The 21413-nt window shown below is 42.7% G+C and overlaps 1 protein-coding gene across 1 annotated transcript in view; it reads right to left on the bottom strand.

The window, feature by feature from the left end:
- Window positions 1-415: 415 nt before the first annotated feature.
- Window positions 416-21413, bottom strand: part of CLMP (CXADR like cell adhesion molecule) — a 187608-nt gene continuing 166610 nt past the window's right edge. The window contains exon 7 of the mRNA XM_077458028.1: window positions 416-21397. Within this exon, the coding sequence (XP_077314154.1) occupies window positions 21208-21397 (190 nt within the window). The 3' untranslated portion in view covers window positions 416-21207. The remainder of the gene's footprint in view (window positions 21398-21413) is intronic.

The following is a 21413-nucleotide window of genomic DNA, read 5'->3' as shown; positions in this document are numbered from 1 at the left end:
GGCATTCATATTGCATGTGCCGCCGACACCAGCGGCTGCATGCAAAGGGGATATCTCCTAAACCATACAGGTTTAGGAGATATTAATTTTACCTACAGGTAAGCCTGATTATAGGATTACCTGTAGGTAAAAATGTAAAATTTGGGTATACAACCACTTTAAGACTGGGTGGCATCTAGTGGTGGAGAAGTAGTGCAGGAATAACTCCAGATGGAAGGAGAGTATTTCAGCAAATTTCTTTCTTTCTTTTAGCTGAGTTATTTATTTTTTATATTTATCTAAAGTTCTATGTTAAGTGAAGATGACATAAATAGGTTTAGTGCAGTGCATACATCAGTGTTTACCTTATCTAGATAGTGCTTGTCTCAAGTGTCAAATCCCGTGCAAACTTTAGACAATTAAATGGAAACACAACAAAGCTCAACATTGTATTTTATTTATTTTTTATTAAATTATACTTAGAAATTATTTCATACTTTATAGGCATTTCATCAAACTCTGGATAACCAATTAATTCCATGAGAGAAGAATGAGGCCTACACCAAAGCAAAATCTTCTGTAGTTAAAACTAAAGTGCAATAACATAAAAACAAGAAATAAACTTTGGCGAAAACAGAAAAATAACACTTTTATTTTGAAATGGTACAAAAATACAACAGGAAACCCATGATGATAACACCCCAACTACACACCTATTAAAAAAAAAAACTGTGAATTTCACTTCAGGATAATGGAGGACAGTACAGTTGAACCCCAGCATAAAAAGGCTGGATTGACTGTAACTCCATGTCACGATTATTTGAAAACAGAAAAATATTCACTTGTGAAAGTCAATTTGCAGCACCTAACTTTAGTGTAACAATGAAATTTTCCCATGACATTTTTTTTTGTTTTTCCCTTTAAAATAGGTTCCCTTTTACTTGTATGATAGAAAACTTCAGTTATGCCCTTGCAACCTATCAGAGAAATATGGTAGTAGCCATTGCTGATTTTTTGCCAGGTAGTCATTGTAACCACTCTCACTTTGAAATGTTAAGTCACTAACCTTAAAGTGATATTACAATCAATTTATTTTTTATAAATGAGATGCTAATAACAGAACATACATCACTGTTATTTTTTATTTTTGCTCCTTTGAGCTTTTAGACAGGCTGTAAGCAGCTGCCGTTGAAGGGAATGTACAGTGAGGGGAAAAAAGTATTATATCCCCTACTGATTTTGTATCTTTGCCCACTGACAAAGAAATGATCAGTCTATAATTTTAATGGTCGGTTTATTTTAACAGTGAGAGACAGAATAACAACAAATATATCCAGAATAAAGCATTTCAAAAAAGTTATAAATTGATTTTGCATTTTAATAAATGAAAGTGGTTGTATACGTTTTTTTTTTTACTTTTACCTACAGGTAAGCCTATAATAAGGCTTACCTGTAGGTAAAAAAAAATCTCCTAAACCTGTATGGTTTAGGAGATATTCCCCTCGCAATGAGCCGTTGACTGCAGCAGCGCATGCGCACAGTAGATTTTTGGCTGAAACCCCTGGCAGACGCCAGACTTTGCCGGAAAGAAATATCTCAGCTCCGGCCACTCACAGCGCCAGAGCTCCGTTACCTGGAAGACAACCGAAAGGGAGTGCTCCTAATCTCAGCTTGTTACCAGTATAAAAGACACCTGTCCATAGAAGCAATCAATCAATCAGATTCCAATCTCTCCACCATGGCCAAGATCAAAGAGCTGTCCAAGGATGTCAGGGACAAGGTTGTAGACCTAAACAAGGCTGGAATGGGCTACAAGACCATCGCCACGCAGCTTGGTGAGAGAGGGACAACAGTTGGTGCAATTATTCGTAAATAGAAGAAAAATAACTGTCAGTCTCCCTTGGTCTGGGGTTCCATGCAGTAATCATCCAGAACTACACAGGAGAATCCTGTCAATAATCTCAAGGCAGCTGAGACCATAGTCACCAAGAAAACAATTGGTAACACACTATGCCGTGAAGGACTGAAATCCTGCAGTGCTTGCAAGGTCCCCCTGATCAAGAAAGCACATGTACAGGCCAATCTGACACTTGCTAATAAACATCTGAATGTTACAGAGGAGAACTGGGTGAAAGTGTTGTGGTCAGATGAGACCAAAATCAAGCTCTTTGGCATCAACTCAAAGAGGAGGAATGCTGCCTATGACCCCAAGAACACCATCCCCACCATCAAACATGGAGGTGGAAACATTATGCTCTGGGGGTGTTTTTCTTCTGAGGGGACAGGACAACTTCACTGCATCAAAGGGACGATAGATAGGGCCATGTACCGTCAACTCTTGGGTGAGAACCCCCTTCCCTCAGCCAGGGCATTGAAAATGGGTCTGGGTGGGTGTTCCAGCATGACAATGACCCAAAATACACAACCAAGGCAACAAAGGAGTGGCTCAAGAAGAATCACATTAAGGTCCTGGAGTGGCCTAGCCAGTCTCCAGACCTTAATCCCATAGAAAATATGTGGAGGGAGCTGAAGGTTTGCGTTACCAAACATCAGCCTTGAAACTTTAATGACTTGGGGAGGATCTGCAAGGTGCAGTGATACAAAATCCCTCCTGAGATGTGTGCAAACCTTGTAGCCAACTACAAGAAAGGTCTGACTTTTGTGATTGCCAAGAAGAGTTTTTCCAATAAGTACCAAGTAATGTTTTGCGGAGGGCAAATAATTATTTCACTCATTAAAAAGCAAATCAATTTATAACTTTTTTTGAAATGCAGTTTTCTGGATATTTTTGTTATGTTATCTCTCCCCGTTAAAATAAACTTACCTTTAAAATTATAGAGGGATCATTTCTTTGTCAGTGGGCAAACGTACAAAATCAGCAGGGGAACAAATACTTTTTTCCCTCACTGTACCATGTTAGTAAACTAGCTAGTCTGCCCAGGTTGGGGAAGGGTAATGCTAGTTCTGCTGTTCCTGCTCTTTCTGGGCTCTGCCTCTCTACCTGTGCTGTTATAAAAGGGGGAGGGCTCTGCTCAAAGAGAGAGTCTACATGGGAAGAAGACAGAGACAAGCAATAAAGATGTAATCTCCATATGATTTACAGAGAGGGCTCTGCTCCAGCTGCAACCACATGTTAACAAGAAGAAAGAGGCTCACAGAATTAGATGTAACCTCTTAACAGCTAGTAGCCACCCAGAAGCTCCATGTGGCTCTCCTGTCATAGCATGGACCTGTACCAAGTAATGGACTCTCACCTTTGCAAGGTATGCCTGGGCAGTCAGACTCTAGAATAGCTATTTAGGGATGGATGCATTGAACCCTGTTTGTACTTAACCTGTTATGCTGCAGAGCTTTCAGTTAGGCTGCATTAAGACCTAAGCGTTTCAAAGTCGTGCGGTTTTTACCACGATTTTGTACAGGTCACCAATGTAAAAAGCAGAAAAACGCCTGTAATCTGCCCCAAAGAAGCTCATGTTCTTTTCTGAGCTTAAGGCATTTTTCAGGCGTTTTGCTTCAGGTGACAAAACGCACGAATGTGAACTGGTGCCATTGAAATTAATGGGATTTTGCTTGTTGGGCGTTTTTCTGACGTTTTCCGGGCATTTTACAAGCTGAAAACGCTCAGGTGTGAATGTAGCCTAAACTTAAACTAAACGTAACTGTTTCCCGATCTGAAGTCACTAAAAGTGTGCATGAGTGTCCTATGGTAGACACACCACACTACTTTGGGTCAGTAAAGCACAAAAGGGTATGAAGTAACACTGCTACAAGGGGTTAAAAGGCTAGGAAGAGTAAAGACATTGCTAAGGGTAACCAAGTGCAGGTTCAAGACACAAAGCAACCAGTGATTGGGTGGTACCTGGTAAGGTAACAGGTCCTCAGGGGGTCGATGTTCTGACTCCCTGCCTAACGGTTGGTATCCCATAGCATCCGGATCCGAACCTGCATTACAGAGATAGGTGGCCTGGTCATGAAGTATGTGAAGTGGAAGAGTTAATAAGTGCACGCATGAAGTCCAAGCTATGCGCATGGCAGGACCCCATGCTGGTACTAGGAGTGAGGTAACAGAGGTACGCTGGACTGGTGGAGTCAGCGGAGGAGGCTCAGCACGTCCCTCCCACTGCAAACATACCAGTTACAGTGTGTAGTGATATGGGACAAGTAGCTTTTCAGAGGAGCTCTGTACTTTAAATGCTGTGCACAGTGAAGGCTAATCTCTTGTTGGGGAACTACCTTAATGTTACATTTTTCACATTACCGCAGTCTCCGCCTGGTCCAGGGCATTGATGAGAGGAACCCCTCCTGTGCAGGGCGAGTACAGCTTGGAGCAGTTGGCAAGGATGTGCCCGCTCCGCACTGCCCACAAGTTTATTTCTCAAACTCTCCTCCAGCCACGCTGCCGGAGTCTTGTTACGTTGGTGCCCCTTGTACCTGCCGGGACCCATGGAGTCCCACAGAAGTCTCCTCTATGCATGCATGCTGCTATTGGGAACTACAGTGTTATTCACAGCCATTTGCGGTGCCACTTATATAGGTAGTGCAAGAGGGACACAGAGCCACAGCTCTCTTCCTCCACAGCAGTGATTGACAGCGGCTCCCAAGCCTCTGTCAGTCCCTGAAATTTGTATGCAACAAAAAGTAACATGTTTATTTACAACCTGTTTCTTTTATTTTTATTTTTTTGCTTTTTATAACTTGCCACCCACCCTTGCAAAAACATGCCCCATGTGAGAGCAGTGTATCCTCTCTGCAGCAGTCCAACACACGCCCCCTGCCATGTCAAACCTACAGCTCTCCAATCAGCAATGCTTGCACTTCTAAGCAGGTGTTGCTGATTGGAGAGCTGTTGAAATGACACAGCAGGATGGCGTGTTGGACCACTGCTGCATACAGATTCTATTGATATTGATTGGGCAGAAGCTTCAATCGGGCTTTAATCCATTTGCACCTGTAATCTGTTGATTAAAGTTCCCTTGTATGGACTATTATCAGAGTAAACCAGTGATTGGGGTCTAATCAGCATATCCCCTGATCATGGTATTACCATGATATGATAATGATGTTGATCACATGGTATGTTTCTAAGCAGCTGTCACTGATAGAGAAGTCTTTCTCCATTTGCGCTTGCTGTGTACAGAGAATTGAATACTTTTTTCTAACCCTTGGGCGCCGACAGTATGCAAATTTGCGACGTCTCGGTGGGTGGGCCTTGGCGCCAAGCTGCCACATATTTGCGTAACAATTAGCAGACACAGGTGTGCTGAGAGCGCATGCCCTGCTTGCTCCCACCATAGTTTCCGGCGACAACTCGAAAGCTTTTGACCACTTCCTGCGATTAGGAGCTTTCGGATCATGTGATCGGCGTGACAGCTCACCAGTGCTAAGGGGCTAAGGAAGACGAAACAATTTAAAACATTTTTTATATGCATTTGTCACCAAGAAATGTGCGCCATTTATTAAAACGCTATACAGTTTTAAAGAAATGTATGTCCTTAAAAGAAATGTCAAAATGATTTAGTTATAGAGTCCTTGTCTACAAAACCATTGCATACTGACATTGCTGAATTTGGTCCGGATCACTAAGTCTGAAAGTACTGAAGCCAAAGACTTACTAGCATTTTCAGCATTGGCAGCCCTCATATTTCTCTCATGGCAGATTTACTTTAAATAGGATAAAATGTGTAATTTCTCATCTTAAGCATATATAGTAAAACAGCGACCATGAAATTTGTTTTTCAAAGCTTCCTGTAGGTGAAATACATTAATGCATAAACAGAAAATTGCAGTGGCTCGTCGTGATAACCATCAGCATCCATCTTTCATTTGTCTATAGTAAGTCTAAAGTAACTACCTAAAAAGTAATGCCAAATGGTATCAACAGATGTTTGTTAGAGAAAATCTGATTGGTCAAGGGTCTTCTGACATCTATATGCATAATGAGCCTTGCCCTATCAAGCTGAACTAAATATTTTTATCTGGCTATTTTCGCCATTATAGTTCTTCTATGTTGTCTCAGTCTAGAGAATGTCATGATTTTTTCCATACTAGTGCATTAGGTTGGATTTAAAGATATATTTTATAGTAAAAAAAGCTACATTTTGCCCATTCTGAAACCGGCAAGGTTGGAGATATTACAATATTCAAGAGTGTTTTCTATATAGAAGTTTCAAGAAATATAAATATCAAAATTCTTCTGGTAAAGGAGAACATTAAAGCTTTCTAGGTGCAGGAGAGGAGTGCAAAGGGTATGACAGAGGAGCAGTATCTGCTGGAAATAAGTGCAGAGGGTATGACAGCGTGAAGGGTGGTGGGGTGGGGGGTGCAGTATCTGCTGGAAATAAGCTCAGAGGGTATGACAGCATGGAGGGGGGTCGGGTGGGGGGTGCAGTATCTGCTGGAAAGAAGTGCAGAGGATAGAACAGAGGGTTTTGACACTGGGTAGTATCTGCTGGCAGAGTTTGGCAGCAGGCAGTATGTGCAGGAGAAGAGTGCAGAGGGTATTACAGCAGGTGGTATCTATAGGAGAAGAGTCTGAAGAGTATGGCAGTTAGCAGTATGTGCAGGAGAGGAGTACCAGAGGGTCTGAGAGTGGAGAGAATTTTGGAGGGTATGACAGTAGGCAGTATGTGCAGGAGAGGAGTGCCAGAGGGTCTGAGAGTGGAGAGCATTTTGGAGGGTATGACAGTAGGCAGTATGTGCAGGAGAGGAGTGCCAGAGGGTCTGAGAGTGGAGAGCATTTTGGAGGGTATGACAGTAGGCAGTATGTGCAGGAGAGGAATGCCAGAGGGTCTGAGAGTGTAGAGCATTTTGGAGGGTATGACAGTAGGCAGTATGTGCAGGAGAGGAGTGCCAGAGGGTCTGAGAGTGGAGAGCATTTTGGAGGGTATGGCAGTAGGTAGTATGTGCAGGAGAGGAGTGCCAGAGGGTCTGAGAGTGGAGAGCATTTTGGAGGGTATGACAGTAGGCAGTATGTGCAGGAGAGGAGTACCAGAGGGTTTGAGAGTGGAGTGGATTTTGGAGGGTATGACAGTAGGCAGTATGTGCAGGAGAGGAGTGCCAGAGGGTCTGAGAGTGGAGAGCATTTTGGAGGGTATGACAGTAGGCAGTATGTGCAGGAGAGGAGTGCCAGAGGGTCTGAGAGTGGAGAGCATTTTGGAGGGTATGACAGTAGGCAGTATGTGCAGGAGAGGAATGCCAGAGGGTCTGAGAGTGTAGAGCATTTTGGAGGGTATGACAGTAGGCAGTATGTGCAGGAGAGGAGTGCCAGAGGGTCTGAGAGTGGAGAGCATTTTGGAGGGTATGGCAGTAGGTAGTATGTGCAGGAGAGGAGTGCCAGAGGGTCTGAGAGTGGAGAGCATTTTGGAGGGTATGACAGTAGGCAGTATGTGCAGGAGAGGAGTACCAGAGGGTTTGAGAGTGGAGTGGATTTTGGAGGGTATGACAGTAGGCAGTATGTGCAGGAGAGGAGTGCCAGAGGGTCTGAGAGTGGAGAGCCTTTTGGAGGGTATGGCAGTAGTTAGTATGTGCAGGAGAGGAGTGCCAGAGGGTCTGAGAGTGGAGTGGATTTTAGAGGGTAGGACAGTAGGCAGTAAGTGCAGGAGAGGAGTGCCAGAGGGTCTGAGAGTGGAGTGGATTTTGGAGGGTATGACAGTAGGCAGTAAGTGCAGGAGAGGAGTACCAGAGGGTTTGAGAGTGGAGAGCATTTTGGAGGGTATGACGGTGGGCAATATGTGCAGTAGAAGAGTAGATTGATTTTGGAGGGTATAACAGCAGACAGTATCTGCTGGAGAGAGCTGTGTAGGGCATGACAGTGGGCAGTATCTGCTGGAGATGAGTGTTTAAGAGTTTGAAAGCGAACAGTATGTGCAGGATTGGAGTGCAGATGGTATGACGGCAGGTAGTATCTGCGTGGGCATTATGTGTAGGGGAGGAGTGACAGAGGGTCTGAGAGGATTTTGGAGGGTATGATCGTGGACAGTATGTGCAAGAGAAGAGTAAGAAAAGTATGACAGGAGGGCCTTATGTGCAGTAGAGGAATCTGAATGTTGAATCTGAGAGGAGGCACATGTGCTTTCTGGTGGCATAATTATCCAGCAGCGAAAGATAAAAATTGTCTTGCCCTTTGAAAAGCTGATCAGGGCAAATCACTAATATCTGGACTTTACACTTTGCACTGAGAGGTCACAGGAAACACTAGCAGCAGATCAGATTTTAATATACAGTATGTAGAAAGGATAGGATGGCCACAGATGATAACAGGAATCAGTAATCCCAAGTCCCTGAGCGCTTTGCTTCTGGTAAACAAATGGCAGCTAACACACACAGGGGTTGATTTACTAATACTGGAGGGTGCAAAATCTGGTACAGCCCTGCCTAGAAACCAATCAGCTTCCAGGTTTTATTGTCAAAGCTTAAAGAGGAAGTAAACCCTGGTGGGTGTTTCTTCCTTTCTTCTTCCCTGCAAAGTAAAACTATAATGTGCTAGTATGCATAGCATAGCATACTAGTACATTATGTGACCCTTAACTGCAAAGGAAGCCAGCTTCGTCCCCGCTGCAGGACGCATTCATCTTCGCCTGTCTTCCTTCCGGGGGCACGGACTCCGGCCGGAGCCATGTGATGTCACTTCCGCAGGGGCGGAATGACAACTCATGGGGCCCCCAGGCAATAGGAGATTATGGGGCCCCCAGGCAATCAGAGATTATGGGGCCACACAGTATACACAAACACACACACAGTATACAATCACACAGGTCACATATACATGTACACACTATATACACAGATATGTTTCTATTGGCTAAGAAGGTACTGGAGAGGTGGGGCAGCTATAATCTCTGTATTTTTAGACCAAAAGGATGTCGGTAAGGGACAGTTCAGAGGCAGATGTAAAAAAAAAACACACATTTTTACATACTGTTCCTGGTTTTACTGAGGATAGCAACCCTGATGGGGCCCGAGTGGCTTAATGGTCAGTCCGCCCCTGCACTTCTGGGAGCCGCCGGTCATGGCAGACTCACCTGAAGAAGTGGCACAGGCGGCCGTTCCTTTCGAGCGCATGCCCTGATGACATCATCAGCGCAGAAAACAGTAATTATTTCCTGAACGGCGCACTTTTAGGAGATATTTACAGTACCTATAGGTAAGCCTTATCCGAGGACTACCTATAGCTACAACTTCCCCATGGAGGTTTAAAGCCTCTTTAAAGCGTAACTCCACTTTTGTTGAGAATAAAACATTCCCCTCTGCTTGATCTATGTACATTGCAAGGATTATAACAAACTTTGCTGCAGATGCCTGCCTTTTGTTATTCTGAAGAAATCCCTGTGTGTTTGTCTGTGTCCATGTGAAAAGTGAGGCAGTGGTTTCAATAATTATGAATCAGCTGTGCACCTGCTGGGCCTGCATCCCTTTAGACGTGATTTCCTATTGGGAGTATCGTACCAAAAATTTAATTTTTGTTGCAGGGGATGTCTGAAATCTGACTTGTATCTTAGTATAGACTTCTGGAAAAAATTGTTGAGCCAATCACGCAAGCAGGAAATTATGTTTCTGGGGGGGCGTACAGTACACATTCTGTGTACAGAACACCTCCAGGTAGCCATACTGCATTGCATTTTCAGAAAATGACAGCGGCTGCAGATTGAAAAGTAAAGGTCATTTTTAATAACATTAAATTAAAATATGACTTGTGTCGGAATTGTATATGCTATATTATTTCTTCTTTATTTGCTATTTTTTTCCCCCCACGAAAGTGAAGTTACCCTTTAACCACTTCAGCCCTGGAAGGTTTCACCCCCTTCATGACCAGGCTATTTTTTGCAATATGGCTCTGCTTTACGTTAACTGACAATTGCGCGGTCGTGCGGCGCTGTACCCAAACAAAATTAATGTCATTTTTTCCCCACAAATAGAGCTTTCTTTTGGTGGTATTTGATCACCTCTGCAGTTTTTATATAAACAAAAACCAACAATTTTGAAGAAAAAGAAACAATATTTTTTACTTTCTGCTACAAAACATATCCAATAAAATTTTTTAAAAAATCTAATTTCTGCATCAGTTTAAGCCAATATGTATTCTGCTACATATTTGTGGTAAAAAAATCCCAAGCATATATTGATTGGTTTGCGCAAAAGTTCACGTCTACAAACTATGAGATATTTTTATGGCCATTTTATTTTTATTTTTACTGATAATGACGACAATCAGCGATTTTTAGTAGGACTGCGACATTGCGGCAAACAAATCTGACATTAAGACCCCGTTCACACTGGAGCGTTTTTCCGGAGTTTTTCAGGCGCTTTAGCATTTAAAAAAGCGCCTGCAAAGCGCTCGAAAGAAGCCTCATCTGCAATCCCAATGTGAAAGCCCAAGGGCTTTAAGAGCCCTTTCATAATGTCAGCGCCCGAAAAACGCTTGTAAAGCACCGCTTAAACTAGCAGCGCTTTACCAGCGTTTTCTAACGCTATTGGGGCGCTTTTAACCCCAGCTAGTGGCCAAATAAAGGGTTAAAAGCGCCCACAAAGCGCTGCTGCCAAAAACGCTTTGCAGGCCTTTTGTCAGGCACTTCCCATTGATTTCAATGGGAAGGGGCACTTTAGGAGCGGTGAAGCTGCTTGCAGGAATGTTTTTGATGCCCTGCCAGCGCAGCGCCTCAGTGTGAAAGCACTCGGGTTTCACATTGGATTGCAGTTATGACTTCTTTCAGGTGCTTTACAGGAACTTATTTTAATGCTAAAGCGCCTGAAAAACACTCCAGTGTGAAAGAGATCTCAGTGTGAAAGCACTCGGGGTTTAAGTGACACTTTTTGGAGATCACTGACACTAGTACAGTGATCAGTTCTAACAAAATGCACTCTCACTATACTAATGACGCTGGCAGGGAAGGGCTTATAACGAGGGGCGATCAAAGGGCTAAGTGTGTCCCTAGGGAGTGATTTCTAACCGCATGGGGGTATTGCTTAACTGGAGGAAGAGAGAGAGATTTGTGTTCCTGCTTAGCAGAAACACAAGATTTCAATCTTCCTCTCTGACAGAATGACGTTCTGCCTTGTTCACATAGGCACACCACCGTTCTGCCTCTCCTGTCCACGATTGGCGGGTCCCGGCAGGCATCGCATCCACCAGACCCGCCGATTGTCTCCCGCTGTGTCCAATCACATCGGGAGCGGGTTGCCGACGGTGTGCGCCCCCAGACCCAGAAGAAACAGGTATGTTATTTTGCGCAGCTGGGATGCCCTGCCACAGTAAATGTGCGGTGGGCAGTCCGGAAGTGGTTAATTAACAAGCTGAAGTTAGAACCTGATTGGCTACCATGCACAGCCCAGATTTTGCACTCTCCAATTTTATTAAATCATCCCCACAGTGTAAACTCCCACTAAATATAGTGATGTATATAAAGTACATTTACAGTTGCTTTTATTTGTACTGTGAAAGAACAGAAAGAATAGGAAAATTCTTTAAATGGATAGCAAGATGGAGTAGTCCTTTCTGGGTCCATCCTGTTCCTTGCTCCTACTTCTGCCTTTTGCTATCAAATCCACAAAATGTACTTGGTAATATAAATTCTGCTTCAGAAGTAAATGTTGCCATAGAAAAAAAACATCCTGACTCACTTCTCTTTATTTTTGACTATTTTTTAATCCCTCTCTCGGAAAATCAGTCTTTTTAGTGCATTAGACAGGATGTGCCGGCTATTTTTTTGGGTGTTGCTGTGTTGTTTTGAAACAGTTAGTTATCAGAAAAATGTATGATATTCTTAACAAATGCATCAAAGGCCAAAAAGACATTGTTTATAATAGACCCAAGGACCACAGCGGTCCCCTGTATACTTTTAAATGGATTTTGAATGCTTTATAGGAGCAATGCTTATTCTAATTTTACTTCAAACTTTTCTATTTGATACCCTTTAAGCCTGTTTTTTTCTTTAACCACCTGCTGACCACTCACAGTAAATATACAGGCATGGTCATAGACATGTACATTACCAGCCTTCTTCTGGGTTTGGGGCGTGCATGTGGGAAAAGGAATGGTCTAACCAGTAAGAGGACCTTGTATTTGGATGCAGGGTCTGCTTTGAAAAGAAGCTTAAAAGTGAAGTTTGGGCTTTTGTTTTTTGTTTTTTTTGTTTTCAAAATCATACTAGGTGGATGCAGCATCTGTCCCCCACTGGCTCTGACTGAGAACTGTGTGATCAAAGACCGCTTACTGCTCGGTTCTCAGAGCTCCGTGAGCAGAGAGCTGGAGACTGTCAGTCACTGGCTCTCTGCTCTGTCCCGCCACTCTGACTGGAGCGCTGGGCTGTGGAGGGGGGCAGGAGCGGCCGACTCAGGTTCTCAGAGGCTCGCTGAGCCAGGTGGAAAAAAGGGTAAAGCACACCCCTTCAACCTGCGCACTCCCGGAAATGTGATTTGACAAATGAACTAGATAATAAGTTTATGTGATAAAAAAAGCAGCTGGTAATAAAGCTCAGTGGCCTTTGTGATAAAAAAAGGAAAACAAACAAAAAATATATAAACATATCATAAATAAACATAAATAATGTGAAGTGTATATAAAAAATGTATTGTCCGACAGCACCACCAAAATTAGTCCCAACAAGTGATAGTGGTATTGTCAGGAAATGCCTTACAGAAGGAATCTTGCTGCTTGTGCATGTCTGCGAGCGCCTGTACACACGCGGGTTTTGGTGCCAGATGTCCTATTTAAACTGGGCTTGTAAACAGAGTCAGTTCTGTCTGATCTGCAGCTTCCTGTGACCCCTGCTACCTGTAACCTGCTTTGAGATCCTGTTCTTGTGTTCTGATCCGGCTTGCCTTTGACTATTCCTGCCTGCTGCCTGTACACGACCCCGGCTTGTCCCTGATTTTGAGCCTGCCTGCTCCTCTTGTTACCACGCTGTCCACCTGTTGCCAACCAAGCTTGTACCCAACCAGCCTCTGTTGCTGCACCTGTCCAGTTTCTCTAACCTGTATGTGCCTGTGACTATCTGTGCTCCAAATCCCTCAGAACTGATCCGCTGTCCATTGCTTGCTGTGCCGACCCAGCTCCTCTACTGCCTGCTGTACTGACCCAGCTCCTCTACTACCTGCTGTGCCGACCCAGCTCCTCTACTACCTGCTGTGCCGACCCAGCTCCTATACTGCTTGCTGTGCTGACATCTCATACCACAAGTCCTCATTCCTGTGGCATCAGGAACTTCAGAGCAACTCTTCTGACTACCTACCTGCCAGGCACTCATACCATTCTGTACTCTCAGGTTCCCTGTCTGCTCCATCAGGGGCCGCAAGTCAGGAACACAAAGGAGGCCTTCCTCTGCATTACCGGGCTCATCCATAAGGTACGTGGAAACGTGAGGTATCTTACAAAAGGGTAGATCACACGACCCCCTGATGACGTCAGACGCAGCTGACGAAATGTGTTGGGTCGGGAAATACGTGCCTTGTCACTTCTGCCATCGCTTGGAACGCGATAGGTATTCCTGCTTATTCTTCTTGCTTAGTGTTTTTTGATCTACCTTTTCGTAAGTTCAATTTTTAACTGCTATGCAATAAACTTTTTAAATGTACTGCACTATGAGGAGCTCTTTTGTTTCTTCTTGATTATATGGTTCACTATACCATTACCTGACAGGTGTGCCACTTCATTAGCTGGTGACCTGGAGATTTGTCTGCATGTCTTGTGGGTTTTAACTACCTGTCATGGGTGTCATTTTCCTTCGGTGAGTAGGATGTGTGCCTTGGGACTGGTGGAAGAAAGCACTTATAAATAGACACATCTATTGGATGATTTATAAGAAGATACCACTATCACTTGTTGGGACAAATTTTTGGTGGTGATGTATGAACAATACATATTTTATATACACTTCACATTATTTCTGTTTATTTATGACATGTTTATATATTTTTTGTTTGTGTTAAGCACGGTTTGAAATCATAGTTGTTTTCCTTTTTTATCGCTGAGCCAGGTGCTGGTCCAGGGTTGTGGGCAGATCCCAACTTTGTTGTTGCGATCTTGCCCCAGCCTGGACTAGCTCTATGACGTCAGCCTACACTGGGCTTCAGCTCGCTGTCTATTGAAAACGGGTCACAGGAGTGCATAAAAAACTGCACTCCAGAGATTCATAGGAGACGTACAGCCAAATGAGCTTTGGCTGTACGTCTCCTTTAAAGTGGTATTAAACCCAAAAGAAAAAAAATATTATATTGCAGCTTACCATTTCTTAGATGTGGTGGCTGCATTAGTTTTCTTTTTTAGGCTTTCTTTCCTCTATTTTCATCTGGTGATCTGGCCAGTAAGTCTAATGTTTTTCAAAAGAACAAACTCTCTGGCAGATGTATCAGTTACAGGGAGGAGACAAACCATTTAACACTGGCAGGGGTTCACACAATGATCAGTTTTATGTATTTGTGTACCTTTATCCTAAAAAAACAAAAAATAAAAAAAACTGTTTGCTGTAACTGATTACAAAGTGAGCAGGAGTTTGGCTTCAATTTGTTAGTGTATGTAAATATTCTAGTACATTTCCCAGCAATGCTGCTGTCCAAAGCTACCCCCCTGTGCTCCCTCATCCAGAGTGGAGGCACTCTAAGCCCTTGTACACACAGTCGGAAAATCTGATGGAAAATGTCCGATCGGACCGTGTTGTCGGATAATCTGACCGTGTGTGGGCTCCTTCGGACTGTTTCCGTCAGAATATCCAACCAACAAAGTTTTAGAGGTGGGCTATAAAACTTTCCGACAACATGATCCGATCGGACTTTGTCTGATCGTTTGTAGAGAATTCCGATTGGACAAAGTGCCACGCATGCTCAGATCAAATTACGAGACCAAAGCTATTGGCTACTAGCCGCAAAGTAGTCCCGTCGCAACTAATGAACGCCATCACATTCTGAACGATTGGATTTTGCGACAACTTTGTCCGACCGTGTGTATACAACACCAGTTCGGACAAAAAAATCTGACGGATTTTGTTGTCGGAATGTCCGACCGTATGTTCGGGGGCTTATACAGGATGTGTTACTGGCCAGATCACCAGGGGAAAACTGAGGAGAAAAGCATAAAAAAAGAAAAGTAATGCAGCCACCACATCTAATTATTAATAAGCTGCACTATTTGATTTTTTTTATTTGGGGGTTTATTACCACTTTAAACTTTTTTTTATTGTTTTTATTTTTTTATTCCTTAACCATAGGCTGGCTCTAAAATATTATATCATTGAGGGGGGAGGGATGTTTGCCTGTCTTCAAAGTTACTCAGGAAGTGCACTTGCATTTTTCAAGTTGCTTTTGGGCAGCCATATGTGTGAATGTGGTCAGTCTAATTGACATAATTGTACTATTGTCTGTCTATGTTTTCATTTTTTTTTCTGCATATATCCACAAATGCAGGCTCTGCTTTCCTCTTAATAGTATTGCGCAGTAAGTGACTGCTGGCCCTCTTACAGGCTTACTGTGCCTATCATTTTCAATCTTTAGATCCAGCTCCGGGTTCCTCTGAATATATCTTATACTAAATGACATTAGCGCTGCGCTCCACACCTTCCATTCACAGTATGTCCTCAGCCTTCCAGGTTGAGCAAGGCTGGATGTTGTTCAACCTGGAAGAGTAGGACATCTTGTGATGAAAAAGGGGTACTGCAGGGAGCAGCTACTGAAGGTAAGTTTTGCAGCCTATGCTATTTTATTTTATTTTTTTAAATACTGGCTGAGGGACACTTTTAGAAAATAAAAAATGAGCCTAGAGTTGGGCTTTAAGCATTCCTTGATTCACAAATGACCACAAGAGGGATCTTATACAGATCTGTAAATGAAATGCAGCAATCAATATATGAAACAACAAGCAAGTACAAAATTCGGAAAATCTTGTCAAAGCTGTTTTCAGTTTAATAATAACTGAAAATGTGTTTTCAATGTTAAATGCATTATAATTTCCTTTTGAAAATACCTCCAATGTTTCATGCATTATCCCATCAGTAAGGGAATTTGTTATTAAAGAGAACCAGTGAAATTGGACCTATATAAGAATATAATAGCGCAGGCTTCTTTATGATGTTTGCCCTCGTATTTTGGTTTACATACTCTGATCTTTTTGTTTTGTATCAGTGAAACAAAGTTCACATGAGGTCATGCCAACCATTGCATACTCAGAACCTGGGGACTAATGTGTGGAAAAACAGCTGACAGGGACATAAGACCCCTTTCACGCTGAGGCGTTTTCACGCAAAAAAAAAGCGCCTGAAAAGCTCACAAAGACCTATTTCCGTTAAAACCAATTAATGCTTTCACACAGGGGCAGTGAAAAAACACCCCTCTCCATTAAAACGAATGGAAAGCTCTTCAAAAGCGCCAGAAAAGCTCTTCAAAAGCGTGAAAGGGACCTAACAGTCAGACTTCGGGTGACCTTTGACCCCTCATAAAAGCTGTATTGTCAAACTCTGAGCGAGTAAAGCTAAACAAAATAGCAGATATAAATATGTTATAAACAATATTTTCAGACTGAATATTTAGATGTTTGCACTGGCTCAGTATTGACTGATTACCTTTCAGACTTGGAAGCTCTGGTAATGAGATCTCTGTGCTGGAGTCCCTGAGTTATATAAGAAGTGGTTAGGTGATTTATTCTGCTGGTATGCAGCAGTATGTGAAAATGTGAGATATCAATTATTGCTGGGCTTCCATTTTAATAAAGTAGACAGGCGAGGAAGTATATATAGTTGTGCAATAGTCGTAAAATATCTCTTTTCCCATAAATGCTATTCTTAGAAAACTATACACCAGTGGTCTCCAAACTGGGGCCCAAGGGCCAGATATGGCCCTTTGCCTGTTTTTATCTGGCCCTTGGGGCATTATTCCCCCAACTGTCAGCAACAGTGGGGCATAGTTCCTGACTGACGCTAACAATGGGGCACTATTCCTATCACTGACACCAATGATGGGGCACTAGTCCTCTCACTGACAGCAGTGATTGGGGCACTAGCCCTCCCATTGATACCAATGATGGGGTACTATTCTTCTTACTGACACCAATGATGGGGCACTATTTCCCGCCACTGACACCAATGATGGGGCACTAGTCCTCCCATTGATACCAATGATGGGGCACTATTCTACCTACTGGCACCAATGACAGGGCACTATTTCCTCCCACTGATACCAATGACGGGGCACTAGTCCTACCATTGATACCAATGATGGAGCACTATTCTACCTACTGACACCAATGACAGGGCACTATTTCCCCCCCACTGACACCAATGATGGGGCATTATTCCTCCCACTGACACCAATGATGGGGCACTAGTCCTCCCATTGATATCAATGATGGGGCACTATTCTTCCTACTGACACCAATGATGGGGCACTATTCCTCCCACTGACATTGATTATGGGCCACTATTTCTATTGATAGGACACTATTATTACCCCCAATACTAATGATTGGGCATTGTTTACTCCCACTGACACCAGTACATTTTGTTCGCTCACTGGCCACAGTCCAGCCCCCTAAACTCTGAAGGACTGACCCTTTGTTTAGAAAGTTTGGAGACCCCTGCTATATATTCACTGAGGCTACCATTGAAAGAAGTTTCAGATACAGCCATCATAATTTTGCAGAGAGCTCATAACATATCTTGCTGTTGGATAAAGAGTGTAATGCTGTCTTCAATGGGTAGACCTCTCATACTTCCTGTCTGAGAAATACAACAGGAAGAGAGCTGAAAGCCCTTCAAAGGTAAGGGAAATCCCACCTTTCACAGCTGTCAATGGAACAGGGTTCCCCATCGTGAGATCTTCCCCTGTCACCTAGTTTGCTGACAACTGTTAGAATGAAATAGGCATCAGTAGCCGAAAAGTATTCTCTTTGCTTTTTTTAAGCTGAATTCTAGGCAGATATAAAACACATATACTTGCAACATTGCGCTAAATAATACATCAAAAAATGTTGTTTTTAGGTACCTGAATTTAACTTCTTGCAGTCCCTGTACAGCAAGGCTGGAGTGTGAGGGGGAAAAAGCAGCACAAGAGGCCAATCAGTTTATGTGCTGACAAGAAGAGAAATGGGAGCAACAGAGGGATGAGCCCATCATTGTGCTGCTTCTCCTTTCACTGTCCAGTCACAGGCTGGAGAGGGAGTCGGTTGAATAATGCTGCATATCAGGTTGAGGGCATCTAGGGGTAGAAAAAAGTACTCCGAGGGAAATCTCTAGATTGAAGCAGCAAAAGCTGGTTTCGTTAATGTATCCTTTACTGGGCTATATGTTTTGTAATTTTTTTTGCTGGAGTTCTGCTTTAAATAATTTCAGAGCAAGACAAAAGCTGCTGAAATAAGAAAAAGCAGGTCATGTAAACTGATATACTTGTAAGAGAATTTGTAAATTCAAATGAAAGATGTTTATAAAAAGCTGTTACATTTTTTCTGTAACCCACAGAAAGCAACCTGATCCAAGCTGTAATTTTTTTTTTTCAATGCATTCATCGATATAGATAATTCATACTAAATACTATAATTCACAATGGCTACTCAAGTCACAAAACCAATATCGTACTAGAGCAGTAACCTGGTGTTTATCAGCACGAATATATAAAGGCTTCATAGATGACTCCATATAAAAAGGTAATCACACTAGTTTCCAAATAGAAAAGTTAAGACATAGGACTGCTCCTATGATGTAGTAATTCGCATAGGTTTCTATTTTTATTTTTATTTTTTGCAAGCTATGGCTTATATGTGGGCTGCTCCTATGTGTAAGAGCAGGTAACAGCCAAAACTACACTTACTTCATATGTAAACATCCCTGTTAGCAACTGTCTTGGTTGTTATTTTTCCTCCAATAGCATATGGGGAAAAAAAACGCCGACAGTGATTCCATAAGGGAATACTCAGGAGTATTTAACCTTTTAACCAACGCGAGCCCTTACTTGTATACAAAATATTTTACCTTTTTCATTATTGCAAAATTAATAGGTATTGTCTGAGGTTTTTATTCGTTAACACCTTGGCTTGGCACGTTATGTTTTTTTTTTTCTTTTAAGGCTGTTCATTTTAAGGGACCTGATTATGAATTCTGTACACTTAAAATTGAGCTGATACATTATCAATATCACTGTAGGAGTGATCTCAGCTTGAGGTGTTTCCTTACTGGCAAATCTGATAAATATTAGGGCAGCATTCAATGTGCAAAAACAAGAAACAGAGGAGGCATAAGCCTAGCGCATCACCTTTATAATTGCTTTAGTAACCCCTAGGCCCTAAGCACATGCAAATATGCGGTCTCTCAGCAGCCGGGCCTTGGCCCAGACAAGCGGCATATTTGTGTGCAATAGCACTGATAGCGCTGTGCCAAGAGTGCGTGCCCTGCACAGTTACCGGGGGCTAACTGAACGCTCCTGTTCGCTGCTTGCGATCGGGAGCTTTCTGATCCTGTGACTGCCCTGACCATAAGTCTCTAAAGGGCTGGTGTTTTGTCAAATTAGCCAACTCGTCAGAAACTTCAACCACCTCACTTCCGTTTTCTTTAAACGATCAGTAATTGTTGATTTTGACACAACACCGGCAACTGTTTACAGTACGCTGCATAATATTATGAGCACAGATTGTTACTAACCAACAAAATGGCCGTCTCAGAGGCAGCGACAACATTGCCCTCGTTAGCCGTTGTGGTGTCAAAACAGCAAAATCTTCCTGTACCGCACTGTGTTCGGTTTCCGGTGTTGTGTCCAAACAGTAATTTGTTGAATCTGCAATTTCTGATGGTTTAAAGAAACCAGAAGTGAGGTGGTTGGAGTTTTTGAGGAGTTGGCTAATTTGACAGAACACCGGCAGGCTCCGGATTTAAGGGGGTTAATATATAAAAGTATATAGATGTATACTTACAAACAGCAACATCAAATAGACGCATAACAGTCCACAATGTACTGAGAACTGTCTCGACCACTGGGTGAGTCTCAAAACGCGCCCAGGGCTTTCGAGGAAGAGGGAATCTCCCCTCAAAACGCAACAGCCATTTGTAAATCTCGTGATTTTGGGACTTGCCCAGTGGATGAGACTATTTGGAGTAGGTTGTGGACTGTTATGTGTCTATTTGATTTTTCTGTTTGTGATCATACATCTATATACTATTTATAGTAATAAAGCAATCACAAAGGTAATGTGCTTGGTTCGTGCGCCCTGTTTATTGTTTTTGCAGTTACTCTTTTGGGTTACCCCAGCCTGGTGTTGGGGGGCAGCAAAGCCAGCACAAAGAACTGACCAGCCGAAAACTGTATTTTGGATGCTTGCCAACTCACTCCCTTCAAGTGCAGGAGATTGGTCACTTTTTTCAGCACTCATAAAGTGCATATGTTACCTCACACACAGCAGAACTGGCCATTTTGTGCCGCTATTCGGAATGAACTTTTCTAAGGAACTGGTAACATCTGTGACAGTGTGTCTGTGCATAAGAATGCAACCTGTCCATTACTAGGAACCAAATATAACACTGTGGGCTTTATTCTTACAAGTATAGACCTCTCCATTGTGTGTAGGTGGCAGATGCACATTAGTCTATGTCATTAGTAGCCACTAGACAACCATAAAATGGAAATTTTGGCAAGTTGGCGGTTCCCTTTTTTCAAGCAAATTTCTTGAAGTCCTTTGCAGACTAATCTGCTGCTAGAGGTTTTGGCTTCACAAGACACCGAAATGCACAAAATCAAAACAGTTAAAAAAACAAAAAACTAATTCCTTCTCATAGAACAATTGCTGATCATCAAAAAAATGTTTTGTACCTTTGTCGTAAAGAAGTTTCCCTTACAAAAAACAATTCACATTGCTACATAGTTCATTGAAGTTAGTTACTTTACCTTCCTTGTGTTGTTCACAACACAAATCATAATAAGTTGTACCACTTTTGTTCACATCCCCTTGCAGCTTTCATGAAAGGTTTTTTTTTTTTTGTGTACCTGTTTGACAAGAATAAATTGTTTTGCTCTTCCCCAGGTCTGTTTCTTTTTAATGCTTTGTAACTCCATATCTGTTTTCTGAAAAAAGGTGCAAATTCTCTACTGGTGATGCAGTAAATCAAATAAAACAAAGATGTGGCTTAAAAGATGTACAAGTAACCAGGCATCCTTTTATAGTCTGTATCCTTACAGATGGCCCACTGTTCTTATTCCTGTGTCATCAGACACATACATTCTTTTTAAGACTCCATGTCTCATGTTAGCTTTGCTGGACTTTTCCCGCTATATCTGCTCCAGGCAGTGGTGTCTTAATTCTCCACGAGGGGTTTCCTGTGTTGAAAGAGTCCGTTGGCTACGAGAGGCACTGTTGGTTGTGGAGCGGGTGGATGAAGAACCTGAGCGCGAGCTTCTTGAGCCTGAGGAGCTTGATCCAGGTTTCATCAGCCGAGCTTTAGGAGCTTCAGCATCCTCCCTGAAAAATAAATTCA

Source organism: Lithobates pipiens, unplaced genomic scaffold, assembly GCF_037356315.1.
Source record: "Lithobates pipiens isolate NorthernLeopardFrog02 unplaced genomic scaffold, aLitPip1_a1.2 Scaffold_27, whole genome shotgun sequence".
NCBI classification, from domain to species: Eukaryota; Metazoa; Chordata; class Amphibia; order Anura; family Ranidae; genus Lithobates; species Lithobates pipiens.
Note: the sequence above shows the minus strand (reverse complement) of the source record. Positions and strands in the feature narration are given on the sequence as shown.